Consider the following 20,636-nt stretch of genomic DNA (forward strand, 5'->3'; position numbering starts at 1 on the left):
CTCACATGTTATTCCTCTGGTTCCTTCATAATTGTACATGTAATTATTATTAATATCACTTCATTTATAGTCAGCCAGGAAGTAGCCATATAAAAATGCAAAATGCTTTCACAGTTTTCTACGCTAATTCTTTATTTTTAAAGCTTTTTCTCATTACTTAAAATGTAATTTTAAGTACCTTTATAGTATATTAAGAATTTGATTTTTTGGGGGCTCCTGGGTGGCTCCGTGGGTTAGGCCTCTGCCTTCGGCTCGGGTCATGATCCCAGGGTCCTGGGATCGAGTCCCGCATCGAGCTCTCTGCTCTGCGGTGAGCCTGCTTCCGCCTCTCTCTCTCTGCCTGCCTCTCTGTCTACTTGTGATCTCTGTTAGATAAATAAATAAAATATTTTTTAAAAAAAAGAATTAGATTTTTTTTTGTTTTGTTTTTTTCATTAAGGCTTTATTTTATTTATTGTGAGAGAAAGTGACCGAGTGCGCAGGGAAGTCCTGATGTGGGACTTGATCCCGGGACCCTAGGATCAGGGCCTGAGCCCAGGGCAGACACTTAACCAACAGATCCATGCAGGTGTCCCAAGGATTTGAAGTTCTGATTTGAAAGGCAGAGTCAAAGCTACTTTCTTTTATTTTTATTTTTTAAAGATTTATTTACTTGAGAGGTTTTGGGGCAGAGGGAGAGAGTGAGCATCTCAGAGCTGAACAAGGGGCTCAATCTTACTACCCCGAGATCACCACCTGACCTGAAACCAAGTTTTGGGGGCTTAAACAAAGGCACCACCGGAGTGCCTGTGCTTGCTTGCTTTTAAAAGTGCAATTCTTACTTCTCCTTGACTCATGACCTTAAGTAGCTGTGGAAGGAGGGAACCCACTGGCAGACTTCACACTCCCCTCTTACCCTTCCCTTCCTTATACTTTTCAGACGTATTCACTCTTTTTATCTCTTGCTTTTGATTGTTTGTGCCTTCACTGTAAGAAATTAGAGAGAAATAGTGATTTTCCTTCAAAGTAAGGCTTCATTGGTCCTCCCCTGCCCCACTGCCCCACTGGTCTGCAATATTATTGCTTTACAGCAGACGATCTGAAAGATTCCAGTGTGGGGAAAACAGGTACCCTGGGAATCACAGAGTTGAATCGAGAGGTGGAAGTGACTGGGGAGGTCTCCCATAGGACGGTTAGGTACTCATTCTCTTTACAGCGAGTGTAGGCAGCTAGCATTAAGGATTGATTGAGAACTACATTGGGAACTGGGGAGAGTAGCAAATACCCCTCCTCTCATTTAAATCCACCACATCATTGTACAAAGGCCACGAGGTATAAAATAAACTAGCGTGTAGCCAAGAAAGGGTCAGAAAAACCAGTGTAACAGGGAATCCAGGCTGTCCTAAGTTCTATGCCCTGAATGTAGGAATATGATAATAGAAAGGAGAGAACCTGTTAGAAAAGCAGTGTCCCATTCTTAATAACAGAATTGTGTCTAGCTTATTGCTACAGTGTTAGCTGTAGGTACATTTGTGTCAACAACACTCTCTATGTGACTCACCTATTTACCTAGTTCCTAATCACCTTTGGCTGCTGGAGGGAGAGTAAAGGAAACAAACATAGACTGTGACAAGTATAACATCATTATTTTCCACATCCATTTTTTATGCTAGTTCCTCTTTTGCTTTCAACATCATGTTCTGGGCTCTAGATTGAATTTCCCTAAGAGTATAGTGGACTCAGTGGAGGCTATGGAACTAGAAGTCAGGCCACTAAAATCCGACCGTAGCTTTACTGATAAACATCGGTGTCACCTTAGGCAAGTCAGTAAACTCTTCTTAGATTCTTGTTCCCTTGTCTGTAAAAGGAAGAGTTTAGAGGAGGTGACAGAATTACTGTCTTAGGACCCAAGCAGGTGACAAAATCTGTGATAGAGTCTGTGGAAGACACTAGGGAGTGGTGAGGCTTATGGCCAAACTGGGCAGTTTATGCTTTCTTTAAAAACATTCCAATTTCTGGGGGCACCTGAATGGTTCAGTGACTTAAGTGTCCAACACTTGGTTTTGGCTCAGGTAATGATTTCAGGGGCATGGGATCAAGCCCTGTGTTGGGCTCCGTGCTCAGTGCAGAGTCTGCTTGAGATCCTCTCTCTCCCTGTGCCCCTCCCCACCACTCACACATGCATTCTCTCTCTCTCTCAAATAAATAAAATAAATCTTAAAAATAAAAACCTTCCAGTTTCTTTATTTTTCTTCACCCTTCCTCCCACATTTGGTTAGAAAAATACACCTGAGAACCTGGTTCCCCTTGCAGGGCTTTCTCTCAGACTCCTGCACCACTAATATCCCCTCCACCAACACCGACTAGACCATGTGAATGATGATAGTTATGTTTCTATCTTATAAAAATGAGAGGAAGGAGTAGAACTAGGTCCATAGAAAATGAGAGCTTGAATATGGGGGGGAAATATGTATATATATATAAAATTTGAGGGTTGATTGTTTCTTTATAAATTGAACTAGTTTGAGAAAACCAAAGATAATGTAGATAAATTTTACTTATATATGATGGACATATCTCCCCAGATCTTACCCAGTGCTGTTTTTTACCCCCTGGCAGGGAAAGGCTCCCATCTCTAGGAGGCCTGTGTTGCTTGCCAATACTTTGGTCACTGAGTCAGCCAGCAGTGATGTCATCTGGACCTTTCATAAACTTAAGAAAACATGTGTGTAATTTAAGTAAAGTCCTTTTTCTCAATTTTACTCATCAAACTTGTATTTCTTCTTTTTGTTTTTGCTTTTCTTGAGTATTTCATGAATGTTTTTCTCTTCTTTGCCATGTGCACTACCTATGCATAAACATGCGTTTGCAAGCACACACACACTCCACAGCTAATGTGTGTTTGTTTATTTGTTTTGCTATCAGCCTGGTTGTGACCAAGACAGGCAACAATGTAATAAAGCCCCTGGAAGCATTCATTATGAAATGAGAAAATTATTTTGGCAATTCAGTGCAAATTGAAACAGCTCTCTCTTCTCAAAATTAAAGAAACGGAATGTTTTGGCTATTAATAAATAAGGATCAGTAATGCAAATGAAATTTGTAAACACCTGAGTTTATCTTTTTGCTGATAAAATTTAGATAACATACATTCTTTTTGTTTGTTTTGTCTGCTCTAATGGCTTTTCTTAGTAGTTTTAGCTGTTATGACCATTTTTTTTAAACCAGAATCACAAAACTTAGTAAACTCCCATTTTTCACTCTCCACTACTGATGAGGTAAAATAGGCAAAGGCCTGGACTTAGCAGCCGGAAAAGAAAAGGCAGTAAAAACTTATTTTATAAATAAATAGTCATCCTTGGAATAATTTAGAACCAAAACAATGGTTCAGTGTTAAGAAATTGTAAGGGCATTTTCACATGTTCTTGGGCAGAAAAGGGGATTAAATTAATTCCAAGTTATTGAGATCCTGAGAATAATTATATTTTCTTCTGAGATGTTTACAGACATAAGCTCTGATCACTTCCCCAGTGTGTGCTAAGGTTTTCCATCTTTTCACTTAGTAATACTCCTCACACGGTCCAAAGGTAGAGAGAGTAGTTTGAAATGGGCTCGTACACTAGGCCAAAGCAATCTTGATGGCCGGGGGGGTGGGGGTGGGGACGGAGGATGTTCTTCATCAAGACCCACCAGAATATGTACAGGCGCAGTCACCTACAGTGTCTCTGAAAGATGGCTTTGAAGTGTAAGTGTTGTTTCCTGTGGCAGGCCTTGAAACAATATGAAGCTAAATGTGGATTTCAAGTTCTTGATTACAGCAGGTGTAACACTTTCTAACACCTGGATCAGAAGTGCCCCGTCATGGTGGTGATGGTCATGGCTTGTGGGCTGTGACTGACTAGCTCACTGTCCTGCCCGCTTTTCATTAAGAGGTGGCTGTAGTGACGATGTAGTAATGTAACAAGTCTCCTCAATTCTGAACATTGTTGATAATGCTCCTCTAACATCAGGGAGCATGTACCCCTTCAAATCTGTATTTTTGTATCCTCTGGGTAAATAAAAAAAATTTTTTTTTGTATCCTCTGGGTGCAGTTGCCATAATTAAAGGTAGAGAACAAACTGAGGGTTGATAGTGGGAGGTGGGTTGGGGGAAGGGCGCTTGTCATGATGAGCACTGGGTTGTCACAACTGCCGGTGGTTGGGGGGCGGTGGTTTCTACTGGCATCTAGTGGGTAGGGGCCAGGGAGGCCATTAAACATGCACAACACAGCTCCTTACAATAAAGAACAATCAGGTACAAATGTCAGTAGTGCTCGGTTGAGAAACCGTGATCTAGAAGTAGCAAGGCCTTGCTCATTGCCTTTGTTCTACAAGAATCATGCTCGAGAATAATTACAGTTAAGGATACTGATTGTCCTGGCTGGTGATTTTACCTACGTTCTGCCAGTCTGGCTTGGATTACTTACCAGTGGAAAGTGACAGGTGCATACATCCTCCCAGCTGGGGCTGGAAACATACCTGCTGTATCCTTCATAGTGTATAGAGCTGATCTTGATTTGCCAACATCCACACGTCCTTAATGGCCTTCCAGCCACTGCTTTCTTAAGACATTGACATTCTTGTTCAGATCACCTTTCACTCCTGGCGCCAACGCCTTCAGCACATTTTTTTGGCTATTAGAGTCTTTTCTTTTATGATAGAATTTTCTTTTAGATGTTTTTTTCATTTCTGCGTGTTACTTTTAATCCCTTTCACTGCTGTAATTGTCATTTCCAAGGCTGGCTTTGTCTGACTTTGGATTAGGCTGTTTTTATCTTGGTTGTGCTAGCTGTCAGTTCCCTAGTAAAGGGCGACAACAATCTTCTGACTAGCTGAAGCCCAGTCAAGTGTGGACAGACACATGTATCTCTTATCTCACTGTGGTTTCATTTTTCTGCTTGTTTGCCCTGGTCTCAGCTTGTTTTAAGAATCGGGGTGCATCTCGAGTCTCAGCCTAGGGAGGTCTGATTCATTGCTTGGTTTCTCAGAGATAGCTGGACGCTGCCCGGGGAGTGGTTCTGCCCCCAGTCACCGGGGTAATTCCTGTTCACATCTCCCTGTGCAGATGGAGAACGGAGACATGAATAATTCACGGTCCATATATAAGGGATGAGCCTTACTAAACTGGGATGTTATTTGCCTTTTGTTCAAAAACACCTTGGTGAAAAGAGGCCTGATGGTGACATGAGGGAGAAAATGCGTGGGTGGGATTGGACCATGAGAATGGTTAAGACAGACTGAAATGGACCAACAGTCAGCAGCTCGCTCACTTGTGGTGCTCATTGTACTGTTGACGTACGAATAGTGGACCTCCAGAAATACTACTTACTTTTTTTTTTTTTTTAAGATTTTATTTATTTATTTGACAGAGAGAGAAATCACAAGTAGAGAGGCGGGCAGAGGGGGAGGGAGAAGCAGGCTCCCTGCTGAGCAGACAGCCTGATGCGGGGCTTGATCCTAGGACCCTGAGATCGTGTCCTGAGCTGAAGGCAGAGGTTCAACCCACTGAGCTACCCAGGTGCCCCACTACTTACTTACTTTTTTTTTTTTTTAAAGATTTTATTTATTTATTTGACAGAGAGAGATTACAAGTAGGCAGAGAGGCAGGCAGAGAGAGAGAGGAGGAAGCAGGCTCCCTGCAGAGCAGAGAGCCCGATGCGGGGCTCGATCCCAGGACCCTGGGATCATGACCTGAGCCGAAGGCAGAGGCTTAACCCACTGAGCCACCCAGGCGCCCAGGACTATAGGACTTTGAATTGCAGTGGTTCCAGCTGAAGAGCAATAGGGTTTCATCTGTTTTGAACCATCTAAGCATTATTATTCCTCGGGATTAACTCTGTCTGTTACAGCATATAACTAGGTTGCTATGTATATACCTGAAGAGCATTTGGAATATTTTGAAATAAACTATTGAAATGACTTAAAAATATCACTTCCCTTTTTAGTTATAGTTTTAGGACACAGTTTCTGCAAATTCCTTCTCTTCCTCTCTGATCCTAGTAACGGAAGTCAGAGATTGCAAAAAACCCCCATATCTTGGTTATAACTTTTCCTCGGGATAGTTGTTGATTTCAGTATCTCACCATTTCATATAATAACTGTTTTCATAGTGTAATTTTTAACACATAGTCTTTGACTGTCATAAATTCTAAAAGAGTAAAGAAGGATATTGGAAAAGGGGTTAAATGAGCTCAAAACTTGCCAACTTTGTAATCTCATAAAAGATCTCTGTGTATAGAGATTTTTCAACTGTGAATTTTTTCCGGATTTCCTTTCTTTTTCCTAATATAGCTTTTTAGCTTTTACTCAAATTAGGTATAAATAAATAATTACCCTTTATCTTAGAAAAAGTCATTTCATAGCTCCACAGGGCACACTTTTAATGTTAGTCAGTCCCTCTGTTTCTTTTCTAATGGATGTGATAAAGGTAAGTGCTTTATTCATAGATTTACGCATGTGAGTCTATAGCTCTGAGAACTAAATTGCTTACCATGTAACACTTTGATTTTGCTTTTCCATTAATAAATCTCTTTAGAAAATACTAAGTTGTTGGAAAACTACTACTTCTTATTTTTCTAAAACCAGAAATGTGTCTTATCTGGGTTTTTCTTAAACTCATGATGAGTAAAAAAACAAAACAAAAACCCCAAACCACCCCAAAAAGCAAAACTCATGATGAGTAAGAGGAGGCCAGGCTTGATTAGTATTCAGCACCAAAGGCCTGTCAGGCAAAGGTCTTTGTGAAAATAGGATTGGTGTGTGGAGAGAAATGTAGTGATAAATTCACTGAGTCTCTTATGTAGTTAGTAATAAAATTTCATTGTCGAACCCCTGACCTGAAAGGCTTATTTTCTTTAGTTTAATTAAGAAATAAAATGAGTTACTCTAAGTGAAGGATCTATGTCAGATATTTTATAACACAGAGGGGTGTGTGTGTGTGTGTGTGTGTGTGTGTGTGTATTTTTTTAAACTGAGTTATAGTTACTTTTTTTGTTCTAAACTTTGAAATTAATGAGCTTGGGTAAAGTAAAATCTGTCTCTCAAGGTCCTATAGATTATATGTTTGTAAATATATTTTCGCCTATGACTGGTAATGAAAAGATAGTTGTTTTATAGCTCTCTTAGGGTTCCCATGTAGGTAGCAAAGATGAGGAGCTTTTCTTCTGAGGACACAGGAAGAAGTAGACCTAAATTGTCAAAGAACAACAAGAATGTCACTGGCCATCATTGTTAAGAGTTGTTCCTTCTTAGGGACCTTCTCAGGGAAAGTACCATCTCCTTCCCTCAAAGATCTCAATTAAGGATTGTTTCAATGGAGTCCATTTGTAATAGGTGATAGGGCACCTGAGTGGCTCAGTTGCTTAAGTATCTGCCTTCAGCTTAGGTCATGATCTCAGGGTCCTGGGATCTAGCCCCGTGGGGGTGGGGATCTCCCCACCCCACCCCATTCGTGTGTGTGGCGCGCCATGTGCACCTGCTTTCTCACTCTCTCCAATATATAAATAAAACCTTTAAAAGAAAAGAAATAAGGGCACCTGGGTGGCTCAGTCGATTGTCTGCCTTCAGCTCAGATTGTGATCCCAGGGTTCTGGATCTAGCCCTGTGTGGAGCTCCCTGCCAAGCGGGGAGTCTGCTTCTCCCTCTGCCCCTGTCTGTCTCTCTCTCCCTCTCACAAATATATAAAATCTTTTAAAAAAATAAATAGATAATAGATGTAGGTGAATTTTCACGGGAATTCATCATTTTCCGACCATACATTTCCATCTTAAATATATATAGATGCTTGGTAAATTAATGAGTGGATTAAAAAATAACTTTCAAATACAGATGTCAAAATTTGAACAGGGTGGCTGAAATCTGGGTTCCAGCTCTAATGTGAAAGAAACAGTTTTTGTTGTAGTTAATGTTTTCTAAATTGGAACCAGTGAATTCAATCCTAAGAGATGAGCAGAAGCAACAAGTTTAAATGGAAAAAATAAATGGACCTTAATTAATGAAATTACCAGTAGATTGCCTGGTTCTCTGGTTGTTAGACATGTGAAAATATCCATAACGTAGCATAGATTCTCCGAATGCCATCACTGGTGTCATTAATATAATTCTGTTTTTAATTTAAGACTTGGATCCTTGGCTGAAAACATTTTTGGGTATTTCACTGGATCATTACTTCAGGTCTGTATTGCTGCATAACGAACCACTGTAAAGCCTGGTATCTGACAGCAGCAGCTGAAGGCATTTGGGCTGACTGGACGTGGCTGGACAGTTCTTCCTGTCTCGCTCATACCATTGCAATGAGATGGCCTCGGGCGCTGGAGTCATCTGGAGGCTCCCCTGGCCGTCAGCGGGGCTGGGCTTCTGTCCTTTCCCATGTGGTCTCAGGGCCTCTCCTTGCCACATGGCCTGGCCACAATCTCTCCAGCAGGGTAGGCAAGCTTCCCACTGAGTGGCTTAGGAATCATAAAAACAAGCATTCCAGCAGGGAGGAAGCAGAAGCTACCAGACATTTAAAAAATGAAATCTGGGGGCACCTGGGTGGCTCAGTCAGTTAAGGTCTCTATTCTTGGTTTCCTCAGGTCGTGATCTCAGGGTCATGGGATTGAGCCCCGAGTGGGCTCCACACTCAGTGGGAAGTCTGCTTGTCCTCTCTTTCCCCTGCAGTACCCCCCCAACATGTGCATAGTGGGTGCTTACTAGCACATGCCTGCTCTCTGTCTCTCTCAAATAAATAAACAAATCTTAAAAAAAAAAAAATAAAGCCTGGTCTGGCATGGTGTAACTTCTGCATTCTGTTGGTGAGTACAAGTTACCAACTTAGTTTCAACTTGGGAGGGGACAAGGGTAGAGTCCTGGTTTTTTTTGGCGGGGGGTGCTATTTGGAGAGATGAACTACTATAGTATAATATACCCTAAGAAACTTCGTTTTAGGCTATGGGGTTAAGTATGTGCTAGTGAGTTGGAGCTTTGTTCCTGGAGGTGGTGAGGTCCACTGACCAAGAGTCACTATAGATGTGTCGTCAGCCCACACAGGACACTGGAGGGACTAACACTGCAGAGGAGGGCACTGTAAGCATTTCATTTAGCTCTTCTGGTTTTTATCAAAACTAGTCCAGACAGTCTGGCTGTCTCTCTGTTGAGGAGGGACCTCTGGCTCACAGGCGCAAGTAGGCTGCGCTGGGCGTGACCTTATCGTGGTGGAGTCCGCCTGGCTAGTTCTGCCCACCACCCTGGTCTCTCAGGGAGGGAAGAGAAGCCCTTTCTGGGGTGGGGTCGGTGTTCGGAGGGTGGAGTGGGGAGCATCTAACCCATTCTGTCCTCCTCGGAAGTAGAGCTATGTGTGCTGAGTGTCCACCACGGACGAGTCAGGGGCCTTAGGGGTCATCACGCCTCACCTCTGACCATGAACTTCATCTCTCTCTTCCTCAGCACTGTCCTCAGCAAAGCCAGAACCACCTCTCTGCTTTTTCCCGAAAGTCTGAGACATGATGACTTCTCCTTTCAAAACTGGCTTTTGGAGTAAGTGTACATGTGGCCGTCCAGACGTCCCCGGCGCTGATTTGTACCATGTTGTCATTGCAGAGCGTGCGAATAGAAGCATTCACCAGCTGCAGAGCGCCTTGAGAGAAGGCGACGGTGGTGTTGGAGAAGGCGCACCAGACGCCCCGTGTGGCGCCGGCGAGGAAAGTGAGGACCCTGGGGCAGCCTGGCAGGAGCTGCAGTACAGCCATGCCGGTGGGTGTGAACGGACCGCAGTCCTGGTCTCAGTGGCGCAGGGTGACTATTTTAAGCTCCTCCATAGAGTAAGGACTCCAGGCCATCTTCCGCTCTGCAGGTGTGATTTTCTTCCTGAAACACAAATTAGCTGGTGCAGTTCCCTTGCTGAATATTTTCCCTTTGACTTCATGGTGCCTGTAGGCTGCAGTCCACAATCCTTCAAATGTCATAGCAGTGTTTTCTTAAGGTGGCTCCAAGCTACCTCTGCATGTTCATATTTCTGCCCTGCTCCCCACCATCCATGTTGCAAGCCACGTTCTAGCCACAGCAGCCCACTGGCCCTGCTTCCGCCATCCCTTCGAAATGGGATTTTTCTCAACCTTTCCTGCTTCTTAATCTTCAGCTCATCCTTTGCAGAGTTAACTCCTCTGTAAAAGCAGCCATGATTAGGTGCTTCCTCTTCTTCTAGCACTGCGTATAGCTGCAGGTCTACATGGGAACTTATTACCCAGTTTTTTAATCTGTCAGTGGCTCGCTCTTGCTCAGTGGACTCAGCTTTTCAATGGTAGCAATTTTCTCATGTTTGCCTTTGGATCTCCCATCCATTACACAGTTATTGATGCATAAAACATGTTTACACTATGTTTGTTAGATGGATAGAAGTGTGGATGGGTGGCGATAAGCCCTGGGTCCGAGGGAAGGCTAATGAAACCCATCATGTTCTCTCCACAGTCAATCAGCTCAAAGCTCTGTTGCGCCAACAGGCAACTAAGGAAAGTGAGGTGTCTCCATCGAGAAGGCGAAATGCGTCCCCTCTGGTGCGTACCCACATTTGCAACCTGACAAGAGCATTGTCTTCCTATTTTTTTTTTTTTTAGATTTTATTTATTTATTTATTTATTTAGAGGGAAAAAAGCTTGAATAGGGGGAAGGAGAAAGGGAGAAAAAGAATCTCAAGCAGACCCCACGCTCAGCAGAGCCTGACAGGGGACCTGATCTCACAACCCTGAGATCATGACCTGAGTCAAAATCAAGAGATGCTTAACCGACTGAGCCACCCAGGTGCCCCTCTAAGTATGTTTTAACTCTACAGTATTGTTTTAGTAGAATACTGGGGAGGACATTCTGATAGCATAAAGCATTGAAAGAAATGATCTCCTTGGGGCGTCTGGGTGGCTCAGTGGGTTAAAGCCTCTGCCTTCGGCTCAGGTCATGATCTCAGGGTCCTGGGATCGAGTCCCACATCGGGCTCTCTGATCGGTGGGGAGCCTGCTTCCCATTCTCTCTCTCTCTGCCTGCCTCTCTGCCTACTTGTGATCTCTGTCAAATAAATAAATAAAATCTTTAAAAAATAAAAAAAAAGGAATGATCTCCTCTCTGATTATTTTGGCTGAAGAATAGAGACTTCCATGGCAGAGGGAATCCTGAATTTTAAATTTATTGTTCGCTTGAAAAGTATAAGTGAGGGAAAAGTCTTGACAATTTACTTTGCAGTTGTTAACCAAAAAAAGGAACAGTCTATGGAAAAGAGTACCTGTTTCTTTTTTATGGAGTCATAGCAATATCCTATCATTTTTAGAATTTACTTAATTATATTGCTAGCTGTCCTTTGTAATATATATTTTGAGTGTCAAAGCCAAAGTATATAATCTTATTCTGCGTGTTAAAATACATGGTTATAAAATTGCACAATGTGAGAAGCTGTAGTGTATTTTTTTCTGAAGATGTTTTTTATTGCTATTGTTTCAACAGAGTGAATTAATTATTCCTGGTTGTAGCAATGTGGTATGCTAACGCCTGATACAGATGTGAGGGAGAGATAGGTATGAGGAAAGGATTTGGTCGGGTTTAAATGGTCGAAATAAAGGTCTATCTGGGCCTATTACTTTCTAGAAAGATATTATGCCTCACAGCATTTCTGTAATAATAAGAGTATATACTTAAAATTCTTTAGAAACCTATGCAGTCTGACACAAATCTAATATGTCAAAGTAGCAATAGCTACCTTGCATTTTCAATGTAACGTGTAAAGCATTTTCAACATAATGCATTGAAATGTGTGCGACAGTTGGAAAACAAGGCTGCTTTGTAGAAACCATGGAGACATAACACTTTACTCACAGCTGAAATGTCATAACCGTACCCCCATATTAACACTTCACTCCAGCCTGACACATACGTTCGTGCTTAATTCCCACTTTGGAGACATGTACTACATACCCATATTCAACATTTATGGCTATCAACTATAATTTTAATGCAACATTAATGCAACATTAATGCAAATTTAATGCAACAATGCATTCAGTGAATGCATTCCTGGTGAGACCTGGCTTCTAGAATGCTCTTAAGCATACAGTGGGTAGAGTACTTGGAAGTCTAGTAGACGAAGTTCAGCATTCAGCACCTGCTGAATGCTCAGGCACAGTCATTATCATTTTAAAGTTACAGTCGAGCAGCGGTCATCTGGAGCTGGTTGAATCTGGGTAGGAGGAGGAGGCTTATCAAGAGCATCACTGGTTCCGTAAATACCTTACAAATCCCCGGATCCGTTTATATGGAGCTGTGTGGAAGGGTGTGAGTTAGACTCTGAATGTGTATAGCCCACCTGGAATGATTACAAGCCGTAATGACAATAAGCATGTCTGACACTTTCTTCTTCTTTTTTAAAAAATTTTATTTATTCGAGAGAGAGAGAGTGGTAGCGTGTGAGCCGGGGTAGGTGCTGAGGGGGACGGAGAGGGACGGGGGAAAGAATCTGAAGCAAGCTCTGTGTTCAGCGTAGAACCCAACTTGGGGCTCGATCTCACAACCCTGATACCATGACCTGAGCCGAAATCAAGAGTCAGACGCCCGGCTGACCGAGCCACCCAGGCAGCGCTTGTGTGCACTTCCATAACCACACGACCTAGCGGCTCTATTGGCAGTGCAACGGAGGCGCTTTGAGATGGAAAATATAACCACATATTATTACTTATGATTTTGAAATGTGGCTGTCCAGATTCTAATAAACCCTTCAAAGTATATACAGGTGATTTCATTTTCCATTCAGTATTAGCTTGGGTCTTTTTTATTTTTTACACCCACAGTCATATTTGATTCTTACTTGTCTATGTTCTGGATCCATTTCTATTAACATTAAATTATTACCATTAATTGCTTTCTATTCACCAGATAAAATCCATTTAATTAAAGTTACTTTGGGGGACGCCTGGGTGGCGCAGTTGGTTAAGCAGCTGCCTTCAGCTCAGGTCATGATCCCAGCGTCCTGGGATCGAGTCCCACATCGGGCTCCTTGCCTGGCAGGGAGCCTGCTTCTCCCTCTGCCTCTGCCTACCTCTCTCTCTGCCTGTGCTCACTCTCGCTCCTCTCTCTCTGACAAATAAATAAAGAAAATCTTAAAAAAAGAAAAAAAAGTTACTTTGGTTTTTAAACTTCTTAAATATGCCAAAAAGCAAAACTGTACTTAATTATTCTGCCACAAGAACTGGTCCTTTGTTGTTGGGAATTTCTAACAGCCTGAGAAATAAGGATCAGGTGTCTCATCTCGTGGTTTCTCTGGGTTCGTTTCACTTGTTGACACTCACTCTCCCTTCCTGGTTTCCTCTTTTCCTTAAAAAATATCATGGAATGATAAATGATTCTCAAAACCCCGTTATCATTTGAGGCAAAAGTAGGATATACATTAAAGTCAATGCAGGAGTACTGCAGAGGTACAGAGAATTAACAGTTTTTCTGGGGTGTGTTTGCTGGACCCCTGGTCCAGGGTAGCTGTCAATTTCTTTTTTTTTTTTTTTTTAAAGATTTTTATTTATTTATTGGACAGAGAGAGAGAGATCACAAGTAGGCAGAGAGGCAGGCAGAGAGAGAGGAGGAAGCAGGCTCCTCGCTGAGCAGAGAGCCCTATGTGGGGCTCGATCCCAGCACCCTGGGATCATGACCTGAGCCGAAGGCAGAGGCTTAACCCACTGAGCCACCCAGGCGCCCCCAATTTCTTGAGGGTCCTGCCTGTGTACCCTGTCTGGAGCTCCGTGTTCCAGACCAGCATAATCTCAAATTGCCTTGAGTACTAGGGTCAAAAAATAAAAAACCATCTTTGCTAATGCCCTCCTTTGTAGACTGAATTTTACCTGGTGGACACACCTGGCAGCGAACTTTTGTCTAAAGAAACCCTCCAGCAGGCCGCCGGTCTGCCATTTTGGCTTGTAGTGCTCTCGCATGTTGGTTTCTTGAAGAGAGTTGTCAATTTATCTCCCCATTTCCAGATGGCTCCGATAGGCAGTTCACTCCAAGCCAATGAGACTACACCAGCATTTTTCCATTTGCCACAAAGTTTTTATGACCACTCTCACTTTCCATCTTTAAAAAAAAGATATTCACACCTGAATCTCATCTATTTTATCTATCTGTGGAATTTATAGGCTAGAGACATAAATCCTACTGGCCACAATGTGATCTACCCTATGTTTTTGTGACATCAGTACTAAATTGAGTATGGTGGTATTACATTATTCTTGGCTAAATCCAAACATGCTTAATTTTGGGGGGGTGTTTTTGTTTTTGGGTTTTTTTTTTTGCCTTAGAGGTCATCAGAGTCCGAGGAAGCCAATATGCCTACTGTATACAATCTTGTTCCTATCGTCAATGACCAGTCTCAATACATTCATCATTTAGAGGCAGAAGTCAAGTTCTGCAAGGTAAGTTTCTCATTAAAAATTTAACTGTAACTAAGTTAAAGTTTCAATTAATGATACCTTATATGAAAATGTGCTATTACTAGTCTTCATGTGTATTGCGATACATTAACAGTTGCATGTTCACATGTTTGAAAAGACTGATAAGTTACAGGGACTTCTCAGGCTGGGGAATGGTACTACTGACCTTGCCATTTCTTTTTTTTTTTTTTTTTTTAAGATTTTATTTATTTATTTGACAGAGAGAAATCACAAGTAGATGGAAAGGCAGGCAGAGAGAGAGAGAGGGAAGCAGGCTCCCCGCTGAGTAGAGAGCCTGATGCGGGACTCGATCCCAGGACTCTGAGATCATGACCCAAGCCGAAGGCAGGGGCTTAACCCACTGAGCCACCCAGGCGCCCCGACCTTGCCATTTCTGATGGCTTCATTTCCCAGTAGCCCATAACTGTGTCTCATGTTTTGATAATGTGCTCTCATGTTTTAGAGTTTTTGCTTTCCACCCTACATTCTTTTTTTTTTTTTTTAAAGATTTTATTTATTTGACAGAGAGGGAGAGATCACAAGTAGGCAGAGAGGCAGGCAGAGAGAGAGGGGAGAAAGCAGGCTCCCTGTGGAGCAGAGAGTCTGATGTGGGGCTCGATCCCAGGACCCTGGGATCATGACCTGAGCGAAGGCAGAGGCTTTAACCCACCGAGCCATCCAGGCGCCCCCACCCTACATTCTTTAGCCTAGTTGATGGGAAATGCGTTAGAATGGTAATACCAGTCACTCTCCTGCACTCAGGGATTCTAAACTGCTGACTAAATCTACTCCATTGTCTGCAGGAAGGTTCTTACCTTAGCCTGGAATGAGAATGGCCCCGGGGTGCTAATAACAACGTTGAAGAAACCAATGGTGTCTGCTGCGACTTGTAACACCAGATGCTTATAACGTACAACTGTACGCAGTCCAGTAATGTCATTAATGTCTTTATTGTCATTAATGCCATTGGAGCCTTTATGCCTTTTCAAACTTTATGCCTTTCCCTCCTTTTTAAATTTAGTATCAATATATCATATTTTTTACATTTTGGTTCCTCTTCTAAGGTGCAAGACTCGGAAACCTTTAGACGTTTCATGGTTTTGACGTTTCCAAGAAGTTCTCCATCTTAGCATGTGGCTTTGTCTTCGTTCTTGGAGGATACAATCGTTATTGCCAAGGATTCTTGGATTACTGAAATGGCTGAAATAATATCCTCGGATTGATTCCCTTAACAAGCTCCTATAAATCCTTAAGATGCTATGGGTAGAGGTGCCTGGGGGGCTCAGTGGGTTAAGCCTCTGCCTTCAGCTCAGGTCATGATCTCAGGGTCCTGGGATCGAGTCCCACGTCGGGCTCTCTGCTCGGCAGTGACCTGCTTCCTCCTCTCTCTCGCTTTCTGCCTGACTCTCTGCTTACTTGTGATCCCTGTCTGTCAAATAAATAAATAAAATCTTAAAAAAAAAAAGATGCTATGGGTAAAACTTAGAAGACCTTGTAGGGGAGTTTTATCTCTACCCTCTTAGAGTTTTTGGCTATGACCTATAATTAAATTAACATAAAACAGATTAACAGGATAAAAATAGGCGCATCTATTTGGTTATTTTATTACTGAAATATAATTGATAATATATTATTTTTAGGTGTACAATATGCTGATTGAACAATTTGATATATTACTCAGTGCTCATCACAATAAGTGTAGTTACTACCTGTCAGAATACGATGTTATTACAGTATTATTGACTACATTCCCTGTACTGTACTTTTCATCTCTGTGATTTCTTTTATAACTGAAAGTTTGTACTCTTAATTGCCTTTATCTGTTTCACGCATCTCCCTACTGACCCCTCAGCAGCCACCAGTTCTCTATGTTTAAGAGTCTGTTTGTTCCTTTATTTTGTTTTTTAGATTCCACATATAAGTGAAATCATATGGTCTTTGTCTTCCCCTGTGTGCTTTATTTCAGTTAGCATGACACGCTCTAGGTCCACCCATGTTGTCACAAATGCAAGATGTCATTTTTTTTTTTTTTTTAATTTATTTGAGAGACGGAGATCACAAGTAGACGGAGAGGCAGAGATATATGGGGAGGCTAAAGGAGGGATGAGTTATTTTAGTGAGGTCTGTTTGTACAGATTCCTCTCAGCCTCCACTCCCTATCTCTGGTGATAAGAATGTTTTCTTTCTTCCTTCTATGCAGAGGACAGCTTTCACATGGGAGTTTTATCTCCTGCTTCCAGGAAGAAACGGAAGGTCACTCTTTGTATCTGCTGTTTTTTAAGTGCTTTTAGCTCAAAATAATTCTTATTCCTAAGTGGCATATTTTGGGGTAGCAGATTCTACCACAATATAGATTGTAATAAACTTACCATCTAGTCTTGGGATGCCTGGGTGGCTGGTTGGTTGAGTGACTGCCTTCAGCTCAGGTGATAATCCCGGGGTGCTGGGATTGAGTCCCACATCGGGCTCCTCACTCAGCAGGGACCCTGCTTCTCCCTCTGCTTGCCACTCCCTCTGCTTGTGCTCTCTCTCTCTCTCTCTCTGACAAATAAATAAGTAAAATCTTCTTAAAAAATAAACTTACCATCAAGTTGGGAAGAGGGTACTAATACCTATGAGCACCACAGCGACACCGTGGAGTAGAAGGTCGTCTTCCCTCTGTAGTATTAACCAAAATTGTAGTAAGAATAGAAAGGTACTAAAAGTTGGAGTTCTGGGGCATGTTTTTCTGGGAGAGGAGAATCTTAAAGGAGTTGGGTTGTTTAGATCAGCAGGAGGAGTTCTGTATGAAGTTCTGTATGAAGGAGTTCATACAGAAAACAGCCACACTGAAAGGACATATTCAGGATGAATACGGTTTATCTATGGGAGCCACAAGGCGTCTATTCTAAATCCTGCAGGAGAGGATGTCTGTTAGAAATTATTAAGGGCTCCTGGGTGGCTCAGTGGTTAAGCATCTGCCTTCTGCTCAGCTTATGATCCCAGGGTCCTGGGATTAAGTTCTGTATCAAGCTCCTTGCTCAGTAGAGAGCCTGGTTCTCCCTCTCTTTCTGCTGCTCCCCCTGCTTATGCTCTTTCCTCTGTCAAAGAAATAAAATCTTTAAAAAAAAGAAATTATTTAAAGTGTGGGAGAAGAAAAAAAAAATTATTAAAATGATGCTGAACTAGGAAAATGAAAGATTATAAGAACCTTGAAAGGTAGAGTATATATTTGATACATTTTAACAAGGGAATAATGGAATAAAAGTAACATTTAAGGGCTTATAAATAGCTTATTTTTTTTTAAGATTTTATTTATTTGTTTGACAGGCAGATCACAAGTAGGCAGAGAGGCAGGTAGAGAGAGAGAGGAGGAAGCAGGCTCCCCGCTGAGCAGAGAGCCTGATGCAGGGCTCGATCCCAGGACCCTGAGATCATGACCTGAGCTGAAGGCAGACATTTAACCTCCAGAGCCACTGAAGCATCTCTTAATTTAATTTAATTTAATTTAATTTCATGTAAAATCCATGCCACATGTGGGGTTTAAACTCACAACCTGGAGATCAAGAGTCACATGCTGTACCAACTGACCCAGCCAGGCACCCCTAAGTTTTTATTTTTATTCCAGTTCATTAAAATACTGTGTGTTAGTTTCAGGTGTACAATATATTGATTCAACACTTCCATACATCACCTAGTGCTCATCAGAACAGGTGCCCTCTGCAATCCCCATCACGTTTTTCACCCATCTGCCCACCCACTTCCCTTCTGGTGACCACCAGTTTGTTCTCCAGAGTTGAGTCGTTTCTTGGTTTGCCTCGCTCTCTCTTTTTTCCCCTTTGCTCATTTGTTTTGTTTCTTAAATTCTATGTATGCATGAACTCATACGGTACTTGTCTTTCTCGGCCGCACTTATTTCCCTTAACGCACTACTGTGTAGTGCCATCTGTCTGTCTTTGCAAATGACAAGATTTCATTCTCTTATGGCTGAGTAATATTCCATTGTATATATATATATACACACCACTTCTTTTTTTTTTTTAAAGATTTTTATTTTTATTTATTTGACCGAGAGACAGAGATCACAAGGAGGCAGAGAGGTAGGCAGAGGCAGAGGGGGAAGCAGGCTCTCCGCTGAGCAAAGAGCCCAATTCGGGCCTCGATCCTAGGACCCTGAGATCATGACCTGAGCTGAAGGCAGAGACTTTAATCCACTGAGCCAGCCAGGTGCCCCAGTACCACTTCTTTACCCATTCATCAGTTGATGGACATCTGGGCTCTTTCCATAATTTGGCTATTGTAGATGATGTTGCTATAAACATTGGAGTGCATATATCCCTTTGAATTAGTATTTTTGTATTCTTTGGGCAAATACTTACTAGTGCAGTTGCTGGATGGTAGGGTAGTTCTATTTTTAACTTTTTGAGGAAGCTCCATTCTGTTTTCTAGAGTGGCTGCACCCGTCAGCATTCCCACCAACAGTGCAAGAGGGTTCCCTTTTCTCCACATCCTTGTCAAAACCTGTTGTATTTTGGGTTACTGATTTTAGCCATTCTGGCAGGTATGAGGCGATAGCTCATTATAGTTTTGCATTGTAGATTTGATGTGTATTTCCCTGATGATCAGTGATGTTGAGCATCTTTTCATATGTCTGTTGGCCATCTGTATGTGTTCTTTAGAAAAATGCCTATTTGTGTGTTCTGCCCATTTTTAATTGGATTATTTGTTGTTGTTGTTGTTTTCTTAAAGATTTTATTTATTTGAGAGAGAAAGAGCATGAATTCAGGGGAGAGGGTGAGGAAGAGGAGAGCTGAGCCAGGGGCCCAATCCAGGGCTCGATCCCAGAGCCCTGGGATCATGACCTGAGTCAAAGGCAAATGCTTAACCGACTGAGCCACCCAGGTGTCCCTGGATTATTTGTTTTTTCAGTATAGGACTTTTCAAAGTTTTTTATATATTTTGGATACTAATGCTTTATCAGGTATGTCATTTGCAAATATCTTCTCCCATTCCATATTAGTTCTATTGATTGTTTCTCTCACTGTGCAGAAGCTTTTTATTTTGATGTCATCCCAGTAGTTTATTTTTGCTTTTGTTTCTCTTGCCTCAAAAAACATATTAGATAGAACTTGCTACAGCTGATGTGAAAGAGGTTACTGCCTGTGTTCTCCTCTAGGAATTTTATGGTTTCACGCCTGATATTTAGTTAATTTTTTTGTATTTATTTTTGTGTTTGGTATAAGAAAGTGGTCCAGTTCCATTCTTTTGCATGTCGCTCTCCAGTTTTCCCAACACCATTTGCTGAGGAGATTTTTTTCCCACTGTATCTTCTTTCCTGCTTTAAGATTAATTGACCATATACTTGTGGATTCATTTCTGGGTTTTCTGTTCTGTTTTAGTGATCTATGTGTCTCTTTTTGTGCTAGTATCATACCATTTTGAGCACTACGGCTTTGTTATATAACTTTGTTATATAAAAGTCTGGAATTTTAATGCCTCTGGCTTACTTTTCTTTTTCAAAGATGTTTTGGCTTGTTTGGCTATTTGGAGTCATTATGGTTCCATACAAATTATAGGATTATTTGTTCTCACTCTATGAAAAGTGCTGTTGGTATTTTGATAGGGATTGCATTAAATGTGTTGATTGCTTTGGATAGCATAGACATTTTGACAATATTCTTCTAATCCATGGGCATAAAATGTCTTTCCATTTCTTTGTGTCACCTTCAGTTTCTTTCATCAGTGTTTTATAGTTTTCAGAATACTGGTTTTTCACCTCTTTCATTAGGTTTAGTCCTGGTATCTTACTGTTTGGGGTGCAATTGTAAATGGGATAGATTCATTAATTTCTCTTTCTGCTGCTTCATTATTGGTGTATAGAAATGTAACAGATTTCTGTACGTTGCCTTTGTATCCTGTGACCTTACAATTCGTGTATGAACTCTAGCAGTTTTTTGGTCAGATTTTCCATATGGAGTATCGTGTCATCTGCAAATAGTGAAAATTTTGCTTCTTCCTTGCCATTTGGGATGTTCTTTATTTCTTTTTACTGTCTGATTGCTGTGGCTAGGAGTTCTAGTAGTGTGTTGCAGAAGTGGCAAAATTGGACATTCCTGTCTTGTTCTGGACCATAAAGGAAAAGGTCTCCATCATTACAGTGGCAAAGAGAATAGTTCCACTGCCGTAGAGATCAATCTGTGCTCCATTTCCTCA

General features: G+C 41.7%; 1 protein-coding gene across 11 annotated transcripts in view; it reads left to right on the forward strand.

Annotated features, from left to right (window-relative positions):
• The window catches only part of SDCCAG8 (SHH signaling and ciliogenesis regulator SDCCAG8), a 228,725-nt gene that overhangs the window by 2,788 nt on the left and 205,301 nt on the right, over positions 1-20,636 (forward strand). For all 11 annotated transcript variants that reach the window (XM_044267041.1, XM_044267044.1, XM_044267045.1 and 8 more), the window contains exons 2-4: positions 9,595-9,747; positions 10,462-10,547; positions 14,313-14,426. In XM_044267041.1, coding sequence (XP_044122976.1) covers positions 9,595-9,747; positions 10,462-10,547; positions 14,313-14,426 — 353 coding nt within the window. The remainder of the gene's footprint in view (positions 1-9,594; positions 9,748-10,461; positions 10,548-14,312; positions 14,427-20,636) is intronic.

Source organism: Neovison vison, chromosome 10 (assembly GCF_020171115.1).
Source record: "Neovison vison isolate M4711 chromosome 10, ASM_NN_V1, whole genome shotgun sequence".
NCBI lineage: Eukaryota > Metazoa > Chordata > Mammalia > Carnivora > Mustelidae > Neogale > Neogale vison.